Source organism: Saccostrea echinata, unplaced genomic scaffold, assembly GCF_033153115.1.
Source record: "Saccostrea echinata isolate AGI-Se365-2 ecotype Australia unplaced genomic scaffold, CSIRO_AGI_Sech_v1 ptg000002l, whole genome shotgun sequence".
In the NCBI taxonomy this organism is placed as follows: domain Eukaryota; kingdom Metazoa; phylum Mollusca; class Bivalvia; order Ostreida; family Ostreidae; genus Saccostrea; species Saccostrea echinata.
The window spans coordinates 331,237-355,789 of NW_026889751.1; the positions used below are offsets into that span (position 1 = coordinate 331,237).

At 33.2% G+C, this 24,553-nt stretch overlaps 1 protein-coding gene across 1 annotated transcript in view; it reads right to left on the reverse strand.

Annotated features, from left to right (window-relative positions):
• Nucleotides 1-159: 159 nt before the first annotated feature.
• LOC133204502 (COP9 signalosome complex subunit 4-like) overlaps nucleotides 160-24,553 on the reverse strand; it is a 43,517-nt gene continuing 19,123 nt past the window's right edge. The window contains exons 5-11 of the mRNA XM_061340253.1: nucleotides 17,325-17,475; nucleotides 13,939-14,089; nucleotides 12,092-12,176; nucleotides 10,763-10,848; nucleotides 5,009-5,124; nucleotides 4,764-4,848; nucleotides 160-1,296 (exon numbers count right to left, since the gene is read on the reverse strand). Coding sequence (XP_061196237.1) covers nucleotides 1,157-1,296; nucleotides 4,764-4,848; nucleotides 5,009-5,124; nucleotides 10,763-10,848; nucleotides 12,092-12,176; nucleotides 13,939-14,089; nucleotides 17,325-17,475 — 814 coding nt within the window. The 3' untranslated portion in view covers nucleotides 160-1,156. The remainder of the gene's footprint in view (nucleotides 1,297-4,763; nucleotides 4,849-5,008; nucleotides 5,125-10,762; nucleotides 10,849-12,091; nucleotides 12,177-13,938; nucleotides 14,090-17,324; nucleotides 17,476-24,553) is intronic.

Sequence of the window (24,553 nt, forward strand, 5' to 3'; positions counted from 1 at the left end):
TGTAGGTATACGTAATCCAGTTCATACATATATGGTGTACTTCATGTTTCAGTATTTCAGCTCTGTGAACCAATGACTTTTCTGTGTTCCTCCACAATATGAAACATCTTGAGTATCTATAGTATGCAGTGGGGGGTATGACAACAATAGTGGTCCAACACAAGTATTCTTTGTCTTTAATCAAAATATCTAGAGCATGCACTGATATATACTAATGGTCTTACAAAGAGAAGATTGTTTCTATTTATCAAATTAAATTCTTACACAACACACATGCATGTGTAAACCATTTAATGACACATATGGACATAACTATACCACAAGACAGCTTACATCATTGAACTTAAAACTTAACGTACTGAATAGCATTTGTAATACAGTAAAACATGCTTATAACGAAGTCCCAGGGATGGACAATTATGCCACAGGGAATGAAATTTACTTTGCTGTAAGCATCAATTCATTATAAGCATATTCACTAAGAGCGTGTTTTACTGTACAGTGTAATTTTAATTAACTTTAATTGAATATACCAAATAACAGGTATTTTCTGCGGTTATCCATTTTTTGTGGAATTTTGTTGATATGATGAATTTCGCAAAAATTTAACAATTGCAAAATACACATGTATTCCTGAAGTATTAATTCCTCCAAATCATGTAAAACAAGGTAGTGGTTTGCCAAATCCTTAACACTAGGTAGTCGCACCCTGCAGATATTTATTTTTGCTGTACAATGCAACCACAGAAATTGAAATGCAGAAATTAATTTACTATTATTCAGGTCAAATCCCAAAAGTTTCCAACAGCAGAGAATACCCACGTCAATACTATGAAATTCTGACCCTTAAGGAACTCAAATATATTCATTTTAATAATATTTCTTGCATGTTCACCAGGGCATTTTATAAAATTGATGAATGTATGTAAATTACAAATATAATTTTTGTCTTTAGTACTTGCAATATTTTACAGCAGAATGAACAACTATCCTAGTAACATTTTTCATGTTAAGACATTTTTGATGTAAATTTCCATTCTTCTCCGAGTTGTTCTTACACAGTACTGTATTCACTAATTCTCTCTAATGGTGCCTGTTCACCACATTCTGTTCAAGCAATATGTTCTGTTTTCCATTCATGGTGTTCACACAGTCTTCAATGACCCTCAGCCATCTGAGTTTCCGTGGTTTTCATCATCCAATCCGGTGCTGACTGAGAAACCTTCTCAATTATCTGATTGACTTGAAAACACAGACTCTGAATTTGTTTGTCCCATGTGGGTAAAGCTTCTCTTGCTGAAAGAATATCAGAGCACAAAAATCTTACTTAAAAGAAACTACCCAATTTAAAATTACTAGTACATACTTATACCTAATTCATAACTGCTATAATATTCTGTATTCTACCTGTTTTATTAGCAGATTTACATTCATAAATATTCACAAATGTATAAACAATGCTTAAAAACTGATAACGGTTGGAAAGAGTTAACGAACTAATCGATTGAAGGTCGACAATGAAACTTAATCTAAATTCTGATTTTACACCGTTTCATTGTTCTTGGGTTTCTGAAACTAATTCCTTGTCTAACACATGTAACATCTAAAACATTACTTACCTGGTTATTATGTGAGAGTATGTTATAAATTTCAGATTTATTTATGAAGGTTTGCTAACTTCCGTCTATCTACATTTAGAAATCTAGATTTTTTTTGCTCCTCCATCTGGGCTTGTTTTTGCCTTTATAAACAAGAGGCCCAAGGGCCTTGAATCGCTCTTCTGATAAACTGTACAACCTATCACTTCTATTTGAAGCCTCTGAGTATCCTGTATATTTAGATAAACACTTGAAATTCCAATTCACATTCTGAGAACCCAAGATGATTCTAAGCCAACTAGTACCTGAGAGTTGGTCAGGTGACCTACTTATCACTTGTCATTCTCTGAGGACCCATCAACTAAGTTTGATGATTCTAAGCCAATTAATACCTAAAATATTTTTTAAAATTATAACCATAAAATTTTATAAGTAGGCCAAAGTGACCTACTTTTCAGTTGTTGTACTCCAAGGACCCAAGATGCATCAACTGACAAAGTTTGATGATTCTAAGCCAATTAGTACCCAAAATATTTAATTAAAGCCATAAATTTTCAAAAGTAGGTCATGGTGACCTACTTTTCATTTGTTGTACTGCAAGGACCCAAGATGCATCAACTGACAAAATTTGATGATTCTAAGCCAGTTAGTACCCAAAATATTTAATTAAAGCCATAAATTTTCAAAAGTAGGTCACAGTGACCTACTTTTCAGTCAACCTAGTCCGAGGACCCAAGATGCATCAACTGACAAATTTTGATAATTCTAAGCCAAATAGTACCCGAAAATATTAAATACAGCCATAAAATTTCAAAAGTAGGTCACCGTGACCTACTTTTCAGTTGTACTCCAAGGACCCAAAATGCATCAACTGACAAAGTTTGATGATTCTAAGCCAATAAGTACTTGAAATATTTTATTAAAGCCATAAATTTTCAAAAGTAGGTCACAGTGACCTACTTTTCAGTTGTTGTACTCCGAGGACCCAAGATGCATCAACTGACAAAGTTTGATAATTTTAAGCCAATTAGTACCCGAAATATTTAATTAAACCCATAAATTTTCAAAAGTAGGTCACGGTGACCTACTTTTCAGTAGACCTACTCCGAAGACCCAAGATGCATCAACTGACAAAGTTTGATGATTCTAAGCCAATTAGTACCTGAAATATCTAATTAAAGCCATAAATTTTCAAAAGTAGGTCACGGTGACCTACTTTTCATCCTTAGATGCATCAACTGACAAGATTTGATGATCCTAGTCCTTATACAGTCAAACCTGTATTAAGCAGTCACCTGCGGGAATCATTAAAAGTGACCTTTATAGAGAGGTGACCTTTGAATAGAGGTTCATCTTTTTCAAGAAAAATTCTTTTCCAATTTATGTAAGTTCTGTGTTTTACAATACTACATCATAGAATATTAAAGAAAGATGTTTATAAGACATCAATGGTCTCACTAACATTTTTTTAAAATAAATTTTAAATAGTATGTCTCAAGATTAAGTTCAAGCTAAATTCGATGACTCCAACAAAAATATATTGAGTCTAATAGGGCATTGCATTATCCTCCGTCCAAACAACTACAAAACTTTCTATTATTATAAGAAATTATCATGTAATGTTATGAATTAAATATGATGTATTTTTATCTAAACTGCATCTAAAAAAACATGTTTAGTAACATAGTAAACTTAACAATTGTATGTTTAAAAATACATAAATCATTGCATAATAAACAGACAAGTCATATGTACTCTCAGTTGATCCAAGCAGTGCACAATACAAATTGAGGTGAAAATCACGAGATAATCAGGACACATTGTGTATACAAAACAGTTAATTAGGGTTTCTACAAATAATATGTTTCCTAGGTGTTAAAAACTGCCTGCCGTACGTTTACACAATAACACCTATCGGAGTTGCACATGCCAAACGTGAACTAATAATTAGGAAACACCTTAATATTGTATCCATTAATAGATAAATAAGAATGCGTTTCTTTTTTTAAATATCACTCAGAATCCTTTAAATCAGATTCCAATTCTATAATCTAAGATTCTCATAAGTTCGTTTTCCTGATAACTATTTCATTCATTAGCACCCTTGTTTGAGTTTTGTTAAAAGAATAAATAAATTATAATGTAGTAAGCAAAATATCAACATTTTAATAAAATGTAATTTTTGGTCAACTTTGAAGTGACCTTGAGACCATGCCCTTTGCCCCAGGGTAAATCCCCATGCAAATTTTAATCTACAACATATCCTCATCCTTTTGTGTAAGTTTGGTAATAATCTGCCCAGTGGTTCTTGAGAAGAAGATTTTTTAGCAACCAGTACTTTTGTTTCAATTTTCCTAATTATCTCCCCTTGTTAAAGGGTCACAACCCTAGTTTTAGTATAAAAGGGAGCCCTTGGGCCAAGGATACCCTGTCACAAATTTGACAATAATTGGCCAAGGGGTTCTTGAGTTATGGCCCATATTCTAAAAAGTTTACGCACACCGCACAAATGGCCATAGCATTAGCTCTTTGAGCCTTTGGCTCAGAAGAGCTAAAAACTTCATGATTAGGCCATCTTTAAAAAAATGTCTGTTTGCTTTCTCCCAATCGACTGACTAAAAATGGCCCAACTCAAAACTTTTTTAAACCTCAAGGAAACAATTATTCTTTTTTAATCATTGGAGAATTTTCTCACCCCATCAACAACTATTTTGATTTTATATTTGTAAGTACATGTACTTGATCATTATACATGTAATACTCATCTATAATCAAGCCCATTAAAAAAAATCCCCTACCTACATGTGTTTGTAACTATCAAATAACATTACTGTCATGATTTCTACAATTCCTTTTCTAGAAAAGATGATTTGTTATGATAGTAAACATGGAATATTTTCAAGCATGTTTTGCCTTTTCAATTATTTTTTGCATATATATTTCAGTCCAGTGTTGTGAAAAAAACTCTGCACATCATCAGGTGAAATAAGCCAAGTAATACAACTATTATTAGATCAATTTTTGCACAAGAGCTGTAAAAGCATGACAAATTTCTAAGCAACAGAACAAACTTTTCTTCCTGCTTGCTGGAACATAACAAATCCTTTGGTCTTGAAATTTTGCTAATACTTCTGACAAAGAAATATTTCTTAAAGAGTAATTTACCTTCAAAATGCACAATAGAATCAATTTGATCTATACAGCCATGCATACGTCCTTCTGTGATCATTTGAGACGCTATCTTCTCCGCCTGTCAGAAAGGAAATAATAGTGTAATTTTACAGGCATTTTGTAATTCAATATAAAAATGACTTCTTTTATCTTGTATCTTTGCCAAATTTTAGACAATAGATCATAATTTTATGCAACTCTTAACTATTATAAATGCAACACTAGATGTATAAATATACCTTTGAAGGTGGAATTTCTAATAGGGATCCAAGTTCTGCGAAGGAAATGTTGTTGTAGAGCTTACTTGCTGACAGCAGATTATGTTCTATCACTGCCCTATCCAGTATGCTCGAGCCTGTCAATAAATAACCATTGTGTAGAAGTACTGTAAAGGTACTTTTTTCCATGAGGTATAATTCCGTGGAATCACAATTTCTATTTAATCTACAGGCAGAAAATTACAAGGATTTCTTGAACTGTCATTCTATCTCTTGAATGTAGTTTTAGTATGCTGTGGCAAATTTCCATGGAAAAATTTGTGACAGCGTACCTAGCAAAAATTAAGCCCACGTGGAAAAAAAGTATGTCTACAGTATGCTAATCCACAAAATCATCTTTGTCCAGAATCATTTTTTTTTCAACTACTCTTCATTTTCTTCTTCGTTAAACAACAGAATGCTTTGTTTGTTTGTTAGTATGGAAATAAATGTTGTCAGCTATTGCAGAAAAAATACGAGCGGTTATCAAAAAGTTCGTGGACTGATGTGATAAAATTAATACTATGTAGTCTGTGTTTACAAAATTTATAAGGAACATTAAACAACAAAAGTTTAAGAAGTTTTGAAAATTTTAGCTTGATACGTTGATAATTAGTGAAATTATTATAAAATAAAGAAGAAATTATATGATTACCCGGCGCTGTCGTCTTTTAGTTTCATGACGTCCGACAACGTCATTATTTCTCAATGCACACTCCCTCTGTCTCAATACACTTACTTTGATGAGATTCCCTGGAGTTAAGTAAAACTGAAACCAGTTTTGTTTATATGACATGATAATGTCATGAACAGCTGATTTCAATGCATATAAAATTGTAAATGAATCTATACATAGGGAAAGATTCTCGCTTGATTATGCCAGCATGTTTTGCTGAGTTCAATATCTACCACACATGATCAACGTTACTCTTTGACGTGATTGACTTTACACACCTTGTGACTACAAATCGACATAAACTGTGCATCTCTCATCTGACTGAATCTCGTTTGGTTTTTTAAAAACAAGTACTCTGGATGGATTTTATTTCTCTATAGACAGTTTAAACATTCCCTAGGCTCATGCCAGTTTTTTCAGGGTTAAACTTTACAGAATGTTGAATAAGAAACCCCTCCCCCTTTTTGACGTCATTTTAAGCCCTTAATTGTTTGGGCACTCCTTATAAAAAATACCATAAAATTTCATAGAACTTACAGAATGAGATTAAAATTGCACATTTTGTGGAACGGAACAATTGTGTCCCGTCACATGTCTAAATTAATTGGATTTTTGGATGTCAAGTACTCGTATCAAAAGAGTTTTTCTCAGTTACACTCGGGCTGAAAAAAAAAACACGTCCTGTTCGAGGTTGCGCCGCCTGGACATACCATTGCTTACAAAACCAATACTAATTTATTAAAGATTAAAACTTATGATTTGTGGTTTATTTTATAGATAGAAAAGATGATGCTAACTAAGTATTTTAAAATTCATTGATGTACTTAAAGCGGTTTTAATTTTATGGTGCTAATCCACGAACTTTTTGATAACCCCTCGTATATTTATAATCTGCGAAAGCAGGTTATGTATATTTTTTCTGCGACAGCTGCAACCTTCAATTATTGTACTAAAAACAAAGTAGGATATTTTATTGTTTATATTTATATCTGTATAAATAATCCTATAAAAGTAGGTTTAAATATTGTATTATTGATATGTAAGTCTTCGTATGTTTGATTGATTGAAAAGCACAATGCTCAAGAAATCTATACAGGACCTGGCTTGAAAAAATGGTTCTAACTGGCATTTTACTGATTGACGAAAGAAGCAGTTTTTATAAGAATCTTCAGTTTAGTGCAGCAGACTACCAATTTAAGACAATTATTGTAGAGAATTTTAATATAGGGACATTAATAACTGAACTCCTATCATGTAGTCTTGGGTAATAAAATGTTTAGTAATAACATCTTTTTTTTACCAACTAAGGAATAAAAGTTTACAGCATTTTAAAAAGTAAGTTTCAAATAGGAAAAATTTGTCTCTTCAAATGACAAAACCCAAAAGCTTTTACAGTGAATGTTAAATTCTCCTAACAGTTGAGATAAGCCTGAAGAGAATCTATAAAGACATGTCTGCCATATATTGAGGTGTCAACAGAAACTCCTCTGAATGTTTGATTAATAACTGTCTCCTGAGACAATGCAAGTTTGTTTTTTTTCTAAGCCACTACATGTATATGTGTTCTTTATTTATCATCCCTAGGCAACACTTGAGAGCCCCATACATGTCCATTTAGCCCAATGGGCAAAGATTCAAAATTTGAATTTACAATACATAAGGATATATTCATAATACACATAATTAGATAATTTTAATCAATTTTTTTGATAAAACAAAGTAAAGAATTGAATATCTTAACTAGACTCTGTCTTGTATAAAGATTAATAAAAATTTTTTTACAGTTCGTTTGTTTGTTTTTATTGTTTAACGTCCCTCTTGAGAATTTTTCACTCATATGGAGATGCCACTACTTGCCAGTGGAGAGCTGCAAATTATGACCTATGCTTGTCACTCAGGGCCACTGAGCAGTGAGGGATCTTTTTTGTGCCAGCACCTACTGCGACACGGGACGTCAGTTGATACGGTCTCATCTGAAGGACCAGTCTCCACATCACACAGTGGGATTCGAACCAGTTTGTAACCTTGTAAATTATTTATATGAGGGTTGTCCCAAAATTCCATAGACAAGCATAGTTTTGTAGGAACCCAGTGTCATAAATGAATGAAACTTTGTAAATGAATTAAACCAACAATAACTAATAAATCTATGGACAAAAATTAAGTAATTACACAGATGAACATTATTTACATAAAAAATTTCATTTCCTGGGGTAAGAAAGTGGCACATTGGTATTGGTATATAAAATACATAATCCAATGGAAAAGCATTAACCACCCAACATTTTGGGAATAAAAATAAAAATTCTTAATATTATATTGTTAATTACCTTTCCTCAAATTTTGATTGATATGAATTTTATAAGGTTTTTTATATGCACCAGTTTGAAATCGGATTTGTTCAAAAATGGCGGCTGTGTTGACATAGGCAGCACACTGGACTGCTATCAAATGTTTTGAATTTGAATTCACTCCTACAGAAGTTCATAAGTCCTACATGGTTCCTAGAATGGTACACGTGGAAATGTTTTCCGGTCCTTAGTGTATAAAAAGGACCGATACAGTTTTTCCAAGTATGTGAATTAGAAGCGAAACTAAAAAAGACTGACCGAAGAATCAGACAAGGGTGACACTGTGCAACTCCATTAGAGAAGACAAATGAAAAACCCACAGAAACAGTTTTTTTAAAAAAATTATCATTTAATACATATACAAGTACATATTTTATTCATTTATTTTAATGTTAAATCATATCACAATGATTAAGATATATGATATTTATATCTAGAATCTTTACGATAAATACAAGAATTTGATTCTGGTAATTAGTGTATTTCATCCCAGAAAACTGAATTGGGAATGTTCATCGTTTTTGATGTCAGGGAATGCTCTAAGGAACGATGACACTACAATTCTTATTTCTCGAATTATATTCAAGTGATCACCGATGTTATCAACCAACAACACACTTTTTAACCCCCCCCCCCCCCCCAATTACAAAGATACATTAATTTCTGTAAAAGATGTACATGAGCTCAGTCTACAGAATTTTGGGATGACCCTCGTATATAGATAAACAGTTTTCCTATATAAATGTGAATAAATGAACCCCTTTTTGTGCATAGGAATAGGGGAAAGATTGAACAATCTTGAAACCTCAGTGACTCAGGTGACCAAAAAGATATACATGTATATCGTAATCTGTACTAAAGCCTTGATGGTCAGTGACTTGTTTAAACGGGAATATTTATCACTTTCAACAGTGGATAAAGAATATGATTGGAAATGTGACCATATTGAAAAAAATTGTCACTTACTTATTCTTTTTTTTCATGATTGATAAAGTTCACTCAACCTACACACTCACTTAATTCTCTGTTTTTTGAACATCTTTTCATAAATGAACAGATAAAAAACATGTTTAAGTACAGAGATTATGTCCAAGGAAGAAGAAAAAATGCATCTTAATATTTTATCTACACTCTGCTCTGAAAATAATATTATAGGTGCTTTTATCAATATGCCCATGCCTGCATTAATAAGTCAATACTAATTTTTACCAAACAACTGTGCCCAACCATGGTGGACATGATTAAAAAATAAACAAAACAAAAAACAAACCCACCCCTCCCAACAAAAAAAAAACACCACATAGGAATATTTTTGCATTAATTAGAGTACATGTTGTAATGCTTATCTTGAACAAATTTTTAAAAAATGTAAAACTGGACCCCGAAATTGAGTCTCATCTAGAACTGGGGATAGGGGGTAATACTCAATAAACTTAAATCTGGGCTCTTGCAAATGAATTTGTCAATTTAAAGCCCTGTTGTTATTGAAATTTTTAGGGATTCTACCTACATACCACAAAGTGTTCTCTATTTATGAATTTTTTGTCAATCATTTGAGATTAAGTCAACATATGGTAAAAGAAGCACACAAACAAAAAAGTAAAGAAGAATTGAAACAAATATTCCAATACTTTATCCTGGGCATTGCAGAATAGATAAATCTGTAAAACTTTTCAAAAGCAGAAGGTTGAATGACTTACAGTACTGACTAGATATAAGCTGATATGTAATGTGATATATTTTTGTATAAAACCCTGTAACCCTTTTATGGCCCTATTCTGGCTCTAGTGGATATGGTTTAAACAAACATGCACCTACACAAGAGGATGCTTGAATTAAAGTTTGATAATTTGAAGGCTTATGAATCTTGAGAATATTTTAGATAAAAAAAATTTCTATACACCCTATTTACATATTTCTGTGTAGAATTTGGTTCTTTTTGTGGCTCCTTCCAACCTAACAGGCGAAGGTCCAAAAAAATTGAATTTTCATAACACAAGGAAGCTTCACTTAACATATATTGAGAAGATTACACATCTTACTTTCACTATTCCTTCAAGTATCTCCCTAATAGCAAAGGGACAGACCCTTCAATTCGAGAAATCTGAAATCCTAAATCCAATCAACAAAAGATGTTTTATAGCAAGTTTACTTTGAAATTTAGCTAGCGGTAATGGAGGTGTATAAAGTGTGAAAAATTAGTGGACTATAACTTTGATGTGGGATGAAAACCAATACAAGTAGGTCACTGATTGACTCAGATGACCTAAAAGCATTACATCTTTTTCCAGGAAATCTAGCAGGTAAATTATATGCATCTACTAAAAATAAAAAGAGTTTATGTTCCTTAGGTCCATCATGTTCAACTTGGTGAATATGTTAAAAACTCTCAATACTCATTTAAAATTTTTTAAAAATTCATATATCTTAAAATTGTAAAAGCCTATAACCTTATTGTGGTCAAATTCCTGTCGTAGATGCTATGGGCAAACATCAATTTTAAATCAATAAAGATTGAAGATGCATCAAAACGATGCTTGCTTCTGAATCTGACCAACTATGGGTTTCTTACTGTAGATCTCTATATATTTGTACCAGTTATTCCAATGTTATAGTTCATGTACTGCAAATCAGGTAATGTCTTCAATATGTAAGTGAAGCAGAGCCATCAAAGTCTCTGGATTAAGTACTTTTTTCAGTATTACCTACCATCAGCTGTAACTGCTTTCTGGTGAGGTCGAAGCAGTGCTGCAAACTCCTGTAAGTCACTGCTACGAATAATTCTATCTAAATACCTATTTAACAAAAAAAAAAAGTAATTTAATGTTAACTAACTACAAGCTAAGAATTTAAGCTTTCAAAAGACTTGATATAATGCATTGTCACATGCCATGGGTTTTGTGTCCATTCTATTTCCACAAACCCAGCTTGTGGAGATAGGATGGACATAAAACTTGTAACTAAATAATGTGTCAATGGATATAATGAAGTGTACAGCTAGGGTACAGGATACACTATCTGGAACAACATACTTTGATCCCCTGGTGTGGCCCCTACCTTCTCCCATGGGTCATGATTTGAACAAACTAGAATCTACACTACCTGACGATGCTTCTGTTTTAATATGACTAACAGTGGCTTAGCTGTTCTTGAGAAGAAGATTTTTAAACATATTTCCTGTATACTCTTATGTAAAACTTTGATCCCCTTTTGTCACCCCACCCTCCCCTTGAAAGAGGATGAATCCTGTGAACAAACTTAAATCCCTTTCACCCAAGGATGCTTTGTGGCAAGTTTGGTTGAAACTGACCTCTTGGGAAGAAGTAAAAAATGTGAAAAGTTTACAGATGTCAGACGACAGACAAACACCCGACAGACGGATGCTGGACACACATAGATAAGAAAAGCTCACTCGAGCCTTTGGCTTAGGTAAGCTAAAAATATACTTTATATCAGCATTAAGAATTACTTTGAAAAGTAGGTCAAAAGTCAAGTTGAAAAGTCAGAGGTCGGTAAGCATGGTATTTTAAACAAGAGGCCCATGGGCCACAATGCTCACCTGAGTCATAGTGTTAAGCAATACATGACCAAAATAACAAATCCATACTACTACAGTTCTCGAGATCTAAGAATTGACGGACGGAGAGACAGAAACCCAGTAAAGTGATTAGTAAGTGTCACTCTGCTCTGCAGGCAACACAATAAGATCGCCACAAGCTACTTTTGGGTGAAGACAGTGACAGCATTCCCCCTAAGGTGCATCACATAACAAGTTTGATGGTACTATAGCCTCACAGTCTGAAATTGATACCCTTCTTGTTCTTGTCTTGGTCCATTATTTTTTAAACACTTGACATGTATTAAGTTTTTAAGAGGGGCAAGTGAATACCATCATGTTGCAATTAGAGTAAATATTGTGCGAGGTCATAGAAAAAAAATAAGACACCTGCATGATTCAGCTGATTTAAAGAGTAAGATTTATATTTTTGCACTATTAAATCATTTTTTTCTTCCACACAGTGTATTATATAATCTTACATTTTCTCCAAAATGTTGTATGCAGGTAACTGAGTACAGCGTTCATCTTTGAATAGTGTTGCCAGCATTCTGGATCTCTGTTGACCTACAATTGGAATAAAATATTGATTCATTTTTCATAAGCACACTTGAAGAAGAGAATTTTGATCTTTTTTCCTACAATAGAGTATTCTTACTGATTTTAAACTTTTTATCACAATAAGGACAAGATATGCACAGCACTCTTTGCAATGGGATGCAGTTTTCCACAATCTAGGCCTTCATCCCAAATATACAAGCACTGTCTTCTTAAAGAAGAATAATTAAGACTATATGCATTCTTAGCAAACAATGCCAGGTATGCATTACTGGCCCTATAGTTGTCAAATTCTAAATATCTATCAAAATTATATATTTTGCAACTGTATATGTATAAAGCCAAAATGACATGCAGTTACGTTTATAACTTACTAAGAATCACCCACAGTGGGGATCATATTTTCCCATATTCTCACTGTATCTTAAAATGTATAGACAATTTTGGTTTGTTTCCAAGATATTTTAATCAAACTTCATATTTTGATACAAGAGTAATTTAACTATCTCATGATTATTTGACCTTGACCTTCCCATATGGCCTTGAATTTCATTTTTAAAGTTCAAAGAAACAGCTAGATCAAATTATTTTCATCAAACTTCATACAGTGTTAAATAAAATGGCTTCTCTATTTTCTGTCCTTGATCTAACCTATGACCATGAACTTAACTTTTTCCTCTTTTTGCTCTTAGTTCATCTTATTGAATTCCTTAATGGATTACATCATACAACTCCAAACACAAATAAATCTCTGTGAGAGCATTTTAACCATGTTAACCATAACTACCTTTTAGATCATAATACATGACTATAAATTTGCTACACATACATGTAACTTGAAACAGATATTATATAGGTGCTAGATAGATGGGATGAATAAACACTACAAACCATGCTACAAAAGGGAACAACTTTATTAAAGTTATCAGGTCTGTATATGAAAAAAAAACTATATATTTTACTTTTATCTTGGACTGAATAATAAAGTACAGTACATTTATTCTCTTGGTACAATACAAATATATCATTGGGCAGGGCATTCATGTCCTTTGGATATAAGTCTATTTTTCAAATACCTTGTTATAATTGACTAGAATTAGATAAGGAAGGTTCAAGGTCAAAAAGTGCATGAAGTTTGATGAAAATATCTCAAAGTGTTTAAAGTTATTTTGAAAATAAGGCAAACTGAGGAATAGTGAGGCCAAGGTCATAGGGAAGGGATTACGCTCAGAAAATTATGACACTAATGAAAAGCTCTCACTTAGTTGTATCATTTTATATGTAGATAAAAATATCTTGAACAGTTTCTTTGAAACTGGGCTATTACAGTGTGCTCCAGCCATCTAAAGGGCAGGGCATAAATTAAATATAGTAGCAGACCTTAATAACTCTTGCATCCAGGTCCAGTAAAAGGGCTCTGTCCCAATTGAAATTTGCTTTATAAATTTTACTCTATTCTTTTACTCTAATTTACTCTAATTTTTTAGAATAAAATTTACTCTTTTCCAAAAATTCCCAAATGACAAGCAGATTGAATTTTTCAGTACTTTTTATATTCAAAAAACTTGAATTTTGAAATTTTAATGATTCATTAAGATGTGCATAGGAATTTAACTTAACACTTTATTCAACAGTAATTAATATATTAAGAAATCAATATTTCCAAATTCTTCCACTTTTTTGCTTTAAAATTCTCAATTAAAAGGGTAGAGAATTAAGTAGGCAATAACATAAATATGTTCCTTATGTGGTCAATACAAGATTTATTTACCTGCTGAGGCAAGAACAGTACAAATGAGGGCATTTTTCAGGGCCTGCATTCTTTCTTCTTCTGCTACTATAGTTTTGTAGGAAAGTTCATTGTATCTTTGTGCAGCCTCAATAAATTTTCTTCTGTAGTCTAGAACCCGTGCATAGCATGCCTAAAAAGAAATGATCACTTGAACTAATGTTATGGTACTCTATTTAAAGATTGATTCCTCAAAAATATATATGCATGCATATATAAACTATTGTAGAAAATATTTGCAAATGCAATTATAATATAGATATGTAGAGTGTTTTTGAAATGAACTCCCTGATTTGTTTGCATCTCAAACACTTTAAAGCAATATGAGCTGCATTTTTGAGTATTTTATTTTTCTGTTAAAATGTGCTATTATGATAAATCTGTATATAATTTTAAACATTTATGATCATTAGACTAATATAAAGTATCAAATTTTTTCCAGAAGAATTTCCGACATCAAAGTTGTAGCTCATATATTTGCTTTAATAAACACCTGTAAAACTTTAATTAATGCTAATTCATTATATGAATGTAGTAAATGATGGAAAATTCTAAACAATCATGTTGTTTGGTAAATCAAAAACAATTTTGAGCATTTTTAAAAACTTATCACTTATGATCCATAAATCTTTTGTTAAATTATACCAGTTTTTAATTCAACCACTAAAGATGAGAACAAAATAAGTCTTTCCTTTTTATTCATCAAAAAAAAAAACAAAAAAAAAAAACAAGAAGTCTGTGAGCCAATGCTCACTAATAATACCCCCGCTCTGATGTGAATACACAAGTTCGGTTATGGACAAACACAGTGATAATCAGGAAATTGACATCGGATTTGTAAAAACTGAATCCCAACATATGGCATGCCTAAACAAAGACTGTGCTAAAATTTCAAGCATCTGCGATGAGTAGTTGCTGAGAAAACTACGACCAAAATTTGTTATGTATGGTACGGACAGATGCACGGATAAACAGGAAGTTGACATCGGATTTGTTCCAAAAATGAATCCCATTATATGGCATGCCTAAACAAAGATTGTGCTAAAATTTCAAGCATCTGCAATGAGTAGTTGCTGAGAAAACTACGACCAAAATTTGTTATGTATGGTACGGACAGACGCACGGATAAACAGGAAGTTGACATCGGATTCGTACAAAAATGAATCCCACCATATGGCATGCCTAAACAAAGACTGTGCTAAAATTTCAAGCACCTATGATGAGTAGTTGCTGAGAAAACTGCGACCAAAGTTTGTTATGTGTGGTACGGACAGACGCACGGATAAACAGGAAGTTGACATCGGATTCGTACAAAAATGAATCCCACCATATGGCATGCCTAAACAAAGAGTGTGTTAAAATTTCAAGCTCCTGTGATGAGAAGTTTCTGAGAAAACTGCGACCAAAGTTTGTTATGTGTGGTACGGACAGACACACGGATAAACAGGAAGTTGACATCAGATTAGTACAAAAAAAAATCCCACCATATGGCATGCCTAAACAAAGAGTGTGTTAAAATTTCAAGCTCCTGTGATGAGTAGTTGCTGAGAAAACTGCGACCAAAGTTTGTTATGTGTGATACGGACAGACGCACGGATAAACAGGAAGTTGACATCGGATTAGTACAAAAATGAATCCCACCATATGGCATGCCTAAACAAAGATTGTGCTAAAATTTCAAGCATCTGCGATGAGTAGTTGCTGAGAAAACTACGACCAAATTTTTTTATGTATGGTACGGACAAACGCACGGATAAACAGGAAGTTGACATCAAATTCGTACAAAAATAAATCCCACCATATGGCATGCCTAAACAAAGATTGTGCTAAAATTTCAAGCATCTGCAATGAGTAGTTGCTGAGAAAACTGCAACCAAAATTTGTTACGGACAGACAGACAGACAGACGGACAGACAGACAGACAGACACACAAGGGTAAAACAGTATACCCCCCTCTCCTTCGGAGCGGGGGTATAAAAAAAAAGATGTGTTTGTGAAACACTGATGCCCCTGTATGGCAGCTCATGGTGAAGGTTAAAGTTTCTCAAATGCAAGTCAGACTCCAGGTCAAGAGATCAAAAATGTTGGTACTCAAAGAAAGGTCTTGTCTAAAGGAATATACTTGTGAAATATGAAAGCCCTAGCACCAACTGTTGAAAAGTTATGACAAAGGTCAAAGTTTTTTAAAAGTAAGTAAAACATCAAAGTCAAGGTCAAATGGTGCCCAAGGGAAGGTCTTGTCACAAGTGATATACATGTTCATGAAATGTGAAAGCCCTAGAACCAAACGTTCAAAGGTTAAAGTTCTTTCAAAGTAGGTCTAACTCCAAGGTCAAAGGGTCAAAGCTGTTGGTATCCAAAGGAAGATCTTGTCACAAGGAATGCACCTGTGAAGTATGAAAGCCTGAGGATTAACTGTTTAAAAGTTATGGTCAAGGTTAAAATTTTTCAAAAGTAGGTCAAACTCAAGGGTCAAGGTCAAAGGATCAAAGATGTTGGTATCCAAGGAAGGTCTTTTCACAAGGAATAGACATGTGAAGTATGAAAACCCTAGCACTAACTGTTTAAAAGTTATGGCCAAGGTTGAAGTTTTTCAAAATTAAAGTAGATAAAACTCCAAGGTCAAGGTCAAAAGGTCAAAGTTGTTGGTATCCAAGGGAAGGTTTTTTTCAAAGGCATACACATATGAAGTATGAAAGCCCCAGCTCTAAAGGTCAAGGTTAAAGTTTTTTCAAAAGTAGGTCAAACTCCAAGGTCAAAGGGTTAAAGATGTTGAAATCCAAAGAAAAATCTTGTCACAAGGATTACACATATTAAGTATGAAAGCCCAAGCACCAACTGTTTAAAAGTCATGGCCAAGGTTAAAGTCTCATAAAATTTTGCAAAAGTGGGTCAAACTCCAAGGTCAAGGTCAAAAGGTCAAATGTGATGGTACCCAAGAAAGGTCTTGTCACAAGGAATATACATGTGAAATATGAAAGTCATAGTTCCAACAAGTCAAAAGTTATGGGCAAGGTTAAAGCTTTTGCGGACAAACAGACAGACAGACAGACGGACAGACAGGGCAAAAACTATATGCCCCCGAATCTTCGATTACAGAGGCATAAAAAGGACAAGTCTTCTTTAACAGTATTGACATACATTTTGGTACAGTAAACACTGGGTGCATGATACACGTAAGAACTGCATTTATCCTCCAAAATTGTCAGAATAGGAAGAAAATTTACCAGGCAGCCATGTTTTTGTAACTAGTGTATACCCATAAAAAGTGTTCTATAAATGATGTTCATCGTCAAAATCAAAACACCCTATGATAACTATTGGCTATGAACTCATTTTCAGTATAGTCTGAGCAGTTGTAACATTACCTTGTAGTGAATCTGAAGTTCCTCATTTTTAGAGTCGGCTTGTAATAGAGATGCTCTATTGATGTAAGCTTCTGCCTGCACTGGATCTTCCTCCAAATACAGGCGAGCTATCTTTAGATAGGTCTCCAGTTTGTAGTCTGTTGGATACTGTCTGAAACACAAAGGAACTACTATATTTTATTGAAAACTTACAGAAAAATGGACAGCTTATCTACCCATGCATGTTTTGAACAATTTCAAGGCAAAATTAATACTACAATATAGGAAGATGAGAAGAAAAAAGTTGAATTGTAAACCTTGTCCCCTGAAATGGGGGTTTAGAAATGTGGTTATTTTGAATTTTTGAATAAAGATAAAAGCTTTTTTTCTGAAAAGAAACAAATGTTACAGGCTTATTTCAAAGTCAGAACCTGAATTATAATTTGAAAATACTGCATATGCTGAGATGACATCTTAGGCTTTCAAGATCTTAGTGGTTATGTTGCTCTGTGTAGCTGCTATGATCTTGAATGATATGCTTGCCTAAGCATAACAAGCATTAATTCATACAGTGTATTCATTATGACCTAGATATCTAGCCTAGCAGCTAGGCTAGCTGTTACAATCTTGAACACAGACCTGATATTAAGTCAGACAACACAGACCTGATATTAAGTCAGACATCATTAGATTCATTTGATAATTTGACAAATAATCATTGACTACTATATTATGAGAATCTGATAAAGTATAATTTACATGCCTTTACACATGCACCTATCTGATATATCATTTCAAAAAACAAAAACAAGAGGCTCATGGGCCACATTGCTCACCTGAACACTTTGGCTAGGAAAAAAAGCAGAGTTGGGGGGTGGGGGATGATTTAAACAAACTTGAATCTACACTACCTAAGGATGCTTCCATATTTCCTTGTCTAATCATGGCTTAAGTAGATTTTTCAAGAATTTTTCCTATACATTTGATCTTCTATTGTGGCCTTGCCCTACCCCAGGGGTTATGATTTGAACACACTTGATCCTACACTACCTGAAGATGCTTCTGAATTAACATGACTAATCATGGCCTTGCTGTTATTGAGAAGAATTTTTTTTTTATTGATTTATCCTTTATATTCCTTCGTATAACTTTGATCCCCTATTGTGGCCCCTCTCTACTCCTGAGGGGTCATGATTTGAACAAATTCGAATCTACAATACCAGAGAATGCTTCTTTGTTAATATGACCAATCAAGGCTTTGCTGTCCTACAGAAGAGAGTTTTTAAAGATTTTTCCAATGTTTTCCTATGTAAAACTTTGATTGCCCATTGTGACCCCATCCTACCCCTGGGGGTCATGATTTGAAAAAAAATTGAATCTACACTACCTGAGGATGTTTCCTTATAAATGTGACCAATTATGGCTTAGCTTTTCTTGAGAAGAAGATTTTTAAAGATTTTTTCCATGTATTCCTAAGTAAAATTTTGAATGTCCCTTACCGTCCGATCCTACCCCAGGGTCATGATTTGAACAAACTTGATTCTACACTACCTGAGGATGTACCACATAAATATGACCAATTCAGGCTTTGCTGTTCTTGAGAAGAAGATGTTTGAAGATTTTTCCTATGTATTCCTATGTAAACTTTGATCACCCATTGTGACCCCATCCTACCCCCAGGGGGTCATGATTTGAACGAACTTGAATCTACACTACCTGAGGATGATTCCACATATTTTGTATTTTCTAACCCAGTAGTTCTTGAGAAGAAGATGTTTAAAAGATGCCATAAATTTTTCACTAATTCATGATTATCTCCCCTTGGAAGAATTTGTGGCCCTTCATTTGAACAAAATTGAATCCCCTTCACCCAAGTTTGGTTAAAATTGGCCAAGTAGTTCTGGAGAAGATGAAAGTGTGAAAAGTTTATGACAAGTACTACAGACAATGGACAAATTTTGATCAGAAAAGCTCTCTTAAGCCTTCGGCTCAGCTGGTGAGATAAAAGTCCTGTGAAAATGTCAAATTAACAGGTAACATTTTACCTTTAACTGGTTTTGTTATGGACTCTCATTGCTCAGAGCATTTTTTTCTGTTTGATTCTTGTATGTATACACAAAACTTATTAATCTTCAAATTTACAAAAACAAAAGATTTTCAAGCATTCAGCCCACATTTTTATTTAAAAAAAAAAGCTTTCCTATAAATACAAGTTTATAAGTATTCACACTTATCTGTGAGATATTTCCAATAAGCTTTTCACAATGAAAAAAGACCATTTTTTTAAACAACAGGTCAAAAGGCCTTAACAGTCACCTGAGTAAAATACAACACTAAAGGATTCATAGAAGTATGAAATAAAACAAACTAAAAGATGAAGCTATGTTGCCTAAAAGCAAGAGAAATATAATGATAAGGGATCAACAAAATAATTAGTTTTATACTCCTTAATAAAACTTAAACAAGATCTATTTACTTGCCTGTACCTGCCCCCATTTTTTACCATTATCTTGTAAACTAAACTAAACAATAGAGCTTGTTCACTACTGGTAAACCCATCTCATTCCCTCTCACATTGGACTCTCTTGGTCTCTTGGTTTGAAATAAACACATGACTTCACATTTAGTTTGTTTGCTTAATTCCCCCAGGAGGAGAGCAAAAGATTTTCAAAGAAATAATGTATTTTCCCTACATAATCAAAAGAACCCCCCCCCCCCCTTTCCAGCAAAAAAATTCCTGACACAAGGGCGATAATTTTAAAAGTTCTTGAAGAAGTGCCTTTGCTCATCATAACTATGCACTTAATTTAACTGCTTAATTGCTTAATACACAGATTTTCAAAGAATTTATGCATTTTCACATAATATATTTGAAAGAGCCCACTGTATCACCATGCTCCTGACAAAGGGACCAGGTAATTTATAATTTTGGAAGAGGCACCCTTGTTCATCATGACTATGCATTTAGTTTGTTTGCTTAATACCCAGGAGCAGAAAAGAAAATTTTCCATTATATAATTTAATAGAGCCCCCCCCCCCCTCCCCCCACCCCCCCCCCCCCCCCCCAAAAAAAAAAAATTATGCATTTTCACAATATAATAAATAGAGTCCTGTCCTATCACTAGAACCCTGACCCAGGGGCCATGAAATTCACATTTTTGGAAGAGGCACACTTGCTCAACATTACTATGCACTATATCTGTTTGCTAAATGACCAGAACCAGTGAAGAAGATTTTCAAAAAATTTAAGCATTTTCATTGTGTAATCAAATACAGTTTCTCCCAATCATCAGAACTCCTGACTCTGGGGCCACAAACTTCACAATTTTTTAAGAGACACCCTTGCTCATCATAACTTTGGAGAGGCACCCTTGCTCATCATAACTTAATGCATGTAATTTATCTGCTAAATATACAGGGGAGAGGAGAAGATTTCTAAAGAATTTATGCATTTTCACTATATGATCTAAGAGCCCCATCTTAACTCCAGAACCCCCGATTTTTTCAAAACACTGTGCATGAAAAAAAGAGACAAATCAAGATAAATCCTAACATGCCATAATTTGGCCCTGTTTACTAAAGAACTTATGACTATTAAAGAGAAAGACTGAAAATTTTTATAGTTCTAAAGTCTTCCTAACTTGATAATTCTGTGAGATTTATAAACTTGTATAAAATTACTGAATTCTTTTTATTCACCTTAAAATCAATTGTAGCATTAGATAAAATTAACCAAAAGTAAATTTTGGTTCAAGTATTTTGTAAAACATGGTCCTCTAAGTGTTGTGACATTTATTTTTATCAATCTCTTTATGGTCTTTAAATGTGATTTCTACAATAATGTACCTTTCATGTACCTAGCTCAAACTAAAGTAAAATGCAATCTAGAAAAAAGTTTTACCTATAAAATCCTTAATCATATAGTGCTTAAAATTTAACGCATCAAATGATTCAGCTTTGATGTCAATGTGACACTGGATTATTCCCACTTCACTTAAAAATGTTTTATCCTCCAAACATCAACATGTCATCATCCAAAAATGAAAAGGATTGAAAAGCAGATTAACACACTTAAATGAATTGACAGAGAGAGCAGCATTTTCCCCAATAAAACAAAGTAAAATACTAAGAATACATTGTAATCTAGTTAAAAACAATACGGAGAGTTATAATAATCCTATCAAAATCTTGTCAAATGTCTTCACATTTCATAAAAAATTAATTTAACTTTAACACCTTATACTGGTACTACTCTACTTTCACAAAGCAAACTGAACTAGAAAACTGACAGTGTCAAAGACAGCCCTGCCAAGGGCTGTCATAGGAAAGTGACAACAGTATACTTGATACATGAACATTTAGAATAAATCATAACACATAAGGAAGGTGACATTGAAAAATTACTCATATCAGGGCTCTAATTGGCAACTAATTTAGTCGCCATGGCACCTAAAATTTTTGATTGTCGCCTAAAATTTTTCTTAAAGTCACCAAACTGGCAACCATTTTAAATTGACATGGCGATCGTCGAATTCCAGAAATTTTCACATTTTTTAACAATTTTTCTGAAAAAGCAAAAAGAAATTTAAAAGAAGAGGAAATTATTTTTAGCCATGGACATGTCATGTTTTGTTAAGCACGTCATTGGTCCCTATATTCTATTAACTTTTAAAGTTGGCGCCTTAGAAAAATTGCCTGGCAAATAAAAATTTGCATTGGCAGCTAAATTTTTTTGATAAGGTGCCAGCTGGCGCCTAAATTTAAGAGGCCACTTAGAGGCCTGCATATGCATTTAATATATGTTAGAATTACTGATATTTAAGACATACAAACAGACAGAAACACATACCATATGACCCCCAAATTAATAGGTTTCATTCTCTTATTATGAACTACATGTATTTGAACTTACTTTACTGTAAAAACTTTGAGTTACAGCTAGCACCATTACAAAAGTGTTGACGGACAGGCAGAAAGACAGACCCCCAAAAAAATAAATTTTAAAATTTCAAAAATGTGTCTTTATCTTATGGTCTACTCCTTTTGTATGAAGTTGTTATAAATCAAGACACCTGTCTGTGTTGGGATCATGTCATAATATAGATATACAGATATATATACACAGGAAGTTAAAGTAATATAACCCAAAAAGTTCTTGGTGTCTTTCTCTTGTTGTAAAGTATTTCAGTGCAAAATTTGAAAAACATGAGGGAGAAAACTATTCAAGATATTGTGTCACAACAAAAGTGTTGATGAACAGAAGGACTGGTGGACAAAGTGATTACTACAAGACTCAAGCACCGTTAATGGTGAATAGCAAAATTTGGACAGCAACATGGCACATAAAATGATGTTACATCATTCAAATTTAAAAAAAAAAAAACCCATGCCAATACTATTTTCTTTTTTAACATAAACTGATAAATTCATGTCTTAACGAATTTGGCAATGCTGTGATTAAATTTTCAGTGAAGTAATCAGTAAACAACAAATGAAGAGCGAAAGAGATTTGCACAGACAAGAAAATCATTTACAGTAATTGAAATTAATCTCTGTAGGTTTCTAAACTGTTATTGGTCCTCAAAACAAACAAAAAATTTATTATTTGTTTGCAAATTATACAAATTATTGGTTCAGACAAAACAAAATGCTTATTATTTACTATTTACCTTGCCTTCCATGGACTTGAACAACCCAATTTAACATATTTCTATGGACAGTCAGTAACAAACCTAATAAGTGACAGTGAGGGACCTTTTGTGTGCAACATCTACATGGGACTTCAGTACTTATAGCCATTGAGTAGTGAGGGATTCATGGTTTACATTGTCTCATGTCCCACAGTGGGATTTAAACAAGCCTTGCATTGCCCAAATCCTTACTTCCTGACTTGAGAACAAACACAGTTTTTGAATGAGAGAAGATAGAACTTTCCTATTTCACAAGTAAATCACCTGTGACAATACCTTTCAAGAAGTACTATTGTTTTTGACCAGATGACCTTGATCTTGAAGTCTGACCTATTTTTTTAAAAATTAACTTTGACTGTAGCTTTTGCACCTGAAGAGACAGGGTTTTATTTTTTTACATGTGCATTACTTTGGCAAGACCATTATCAATATATTACACGATGATTTCTTACCTCCTGACCTTGAAGATTGACCTACTTTTCAAAATTTACACCTTGGCATTTCATATGTTTTCACATGTGCATTACTTGTGATGAGACATTCACTAACTCCTTAACTTCTGAATCACAACATATTGGTCCCAAAATATAAAACATTTTTATTTTCATAATGAACAGACAAGCCAGAACAGACAAAACAGTTACAAAATGCCATAAATCATTCCATCACAAGAAGTAATTAAGACCCCAAAATGGGGGACAACAATTTTATGAATTTGCTTATTGGAATCAACATTCACAATTGTCCTTGTTAGATAAAATACAGTTAAAATATATCATTGAGGGAGTCAGCAAAATTTAAGTTCCCCATGAGCAAGCCTATTTGTTTTATTATTCCGATACAAAAATTGGACCAGTTAATTTGAAGTTTTGCAATTCTATTTTATATGCAGTACAATTAAAGGATGTGCGGTTGAAATATCAGTCACCCAAATTGTACATAAAATAAATGAATAAATTCAATTAAAAGGCATTGCATTTAAATAATGGTCTACAGAATATGTGAATACAAAATGCAAGCAATATTTTGTTTATTAAGCACTGCCTCCTTATATGTATCTATAACTGAGCAGCATTATGAATATTCATGATTTTAATTATTATTTTTTTTTTAACAATATTTAATTCAGATTGGGCAGCCTTTTTCACTTCTATATGTTGAAACTTTTCATATGATTAAAAGAAATGGTGTTCTGAATAGGTGTGTATCAGTTCATCAAACTCACTCAATGCACCTTTTTCCAGGGAATCAGTCTTTTACAGTTATTTTCAGGGAATCAGCAAAATATATCAAGTTGCTCTAATTTAGTGAAAAAACAGTAGAGGCAAAATAAATAATACTATCTGGCTCTGTTGGTGGTGACTTACATGTATAATGACAATCATTTTCAGATTTTTATCTGTTGATCAATTTGGAGACAACGTTTTGACTACCAAATTTAAATTTTGACTTTGAACTTTATCTTTGACCTTGAAAATCGGAATGGTTCCACCTTGTCCCTTTGATGTGCAGAAAAAAAATTAAAGTATCTATGTAAATAATAACAGTAACATTGTAGAC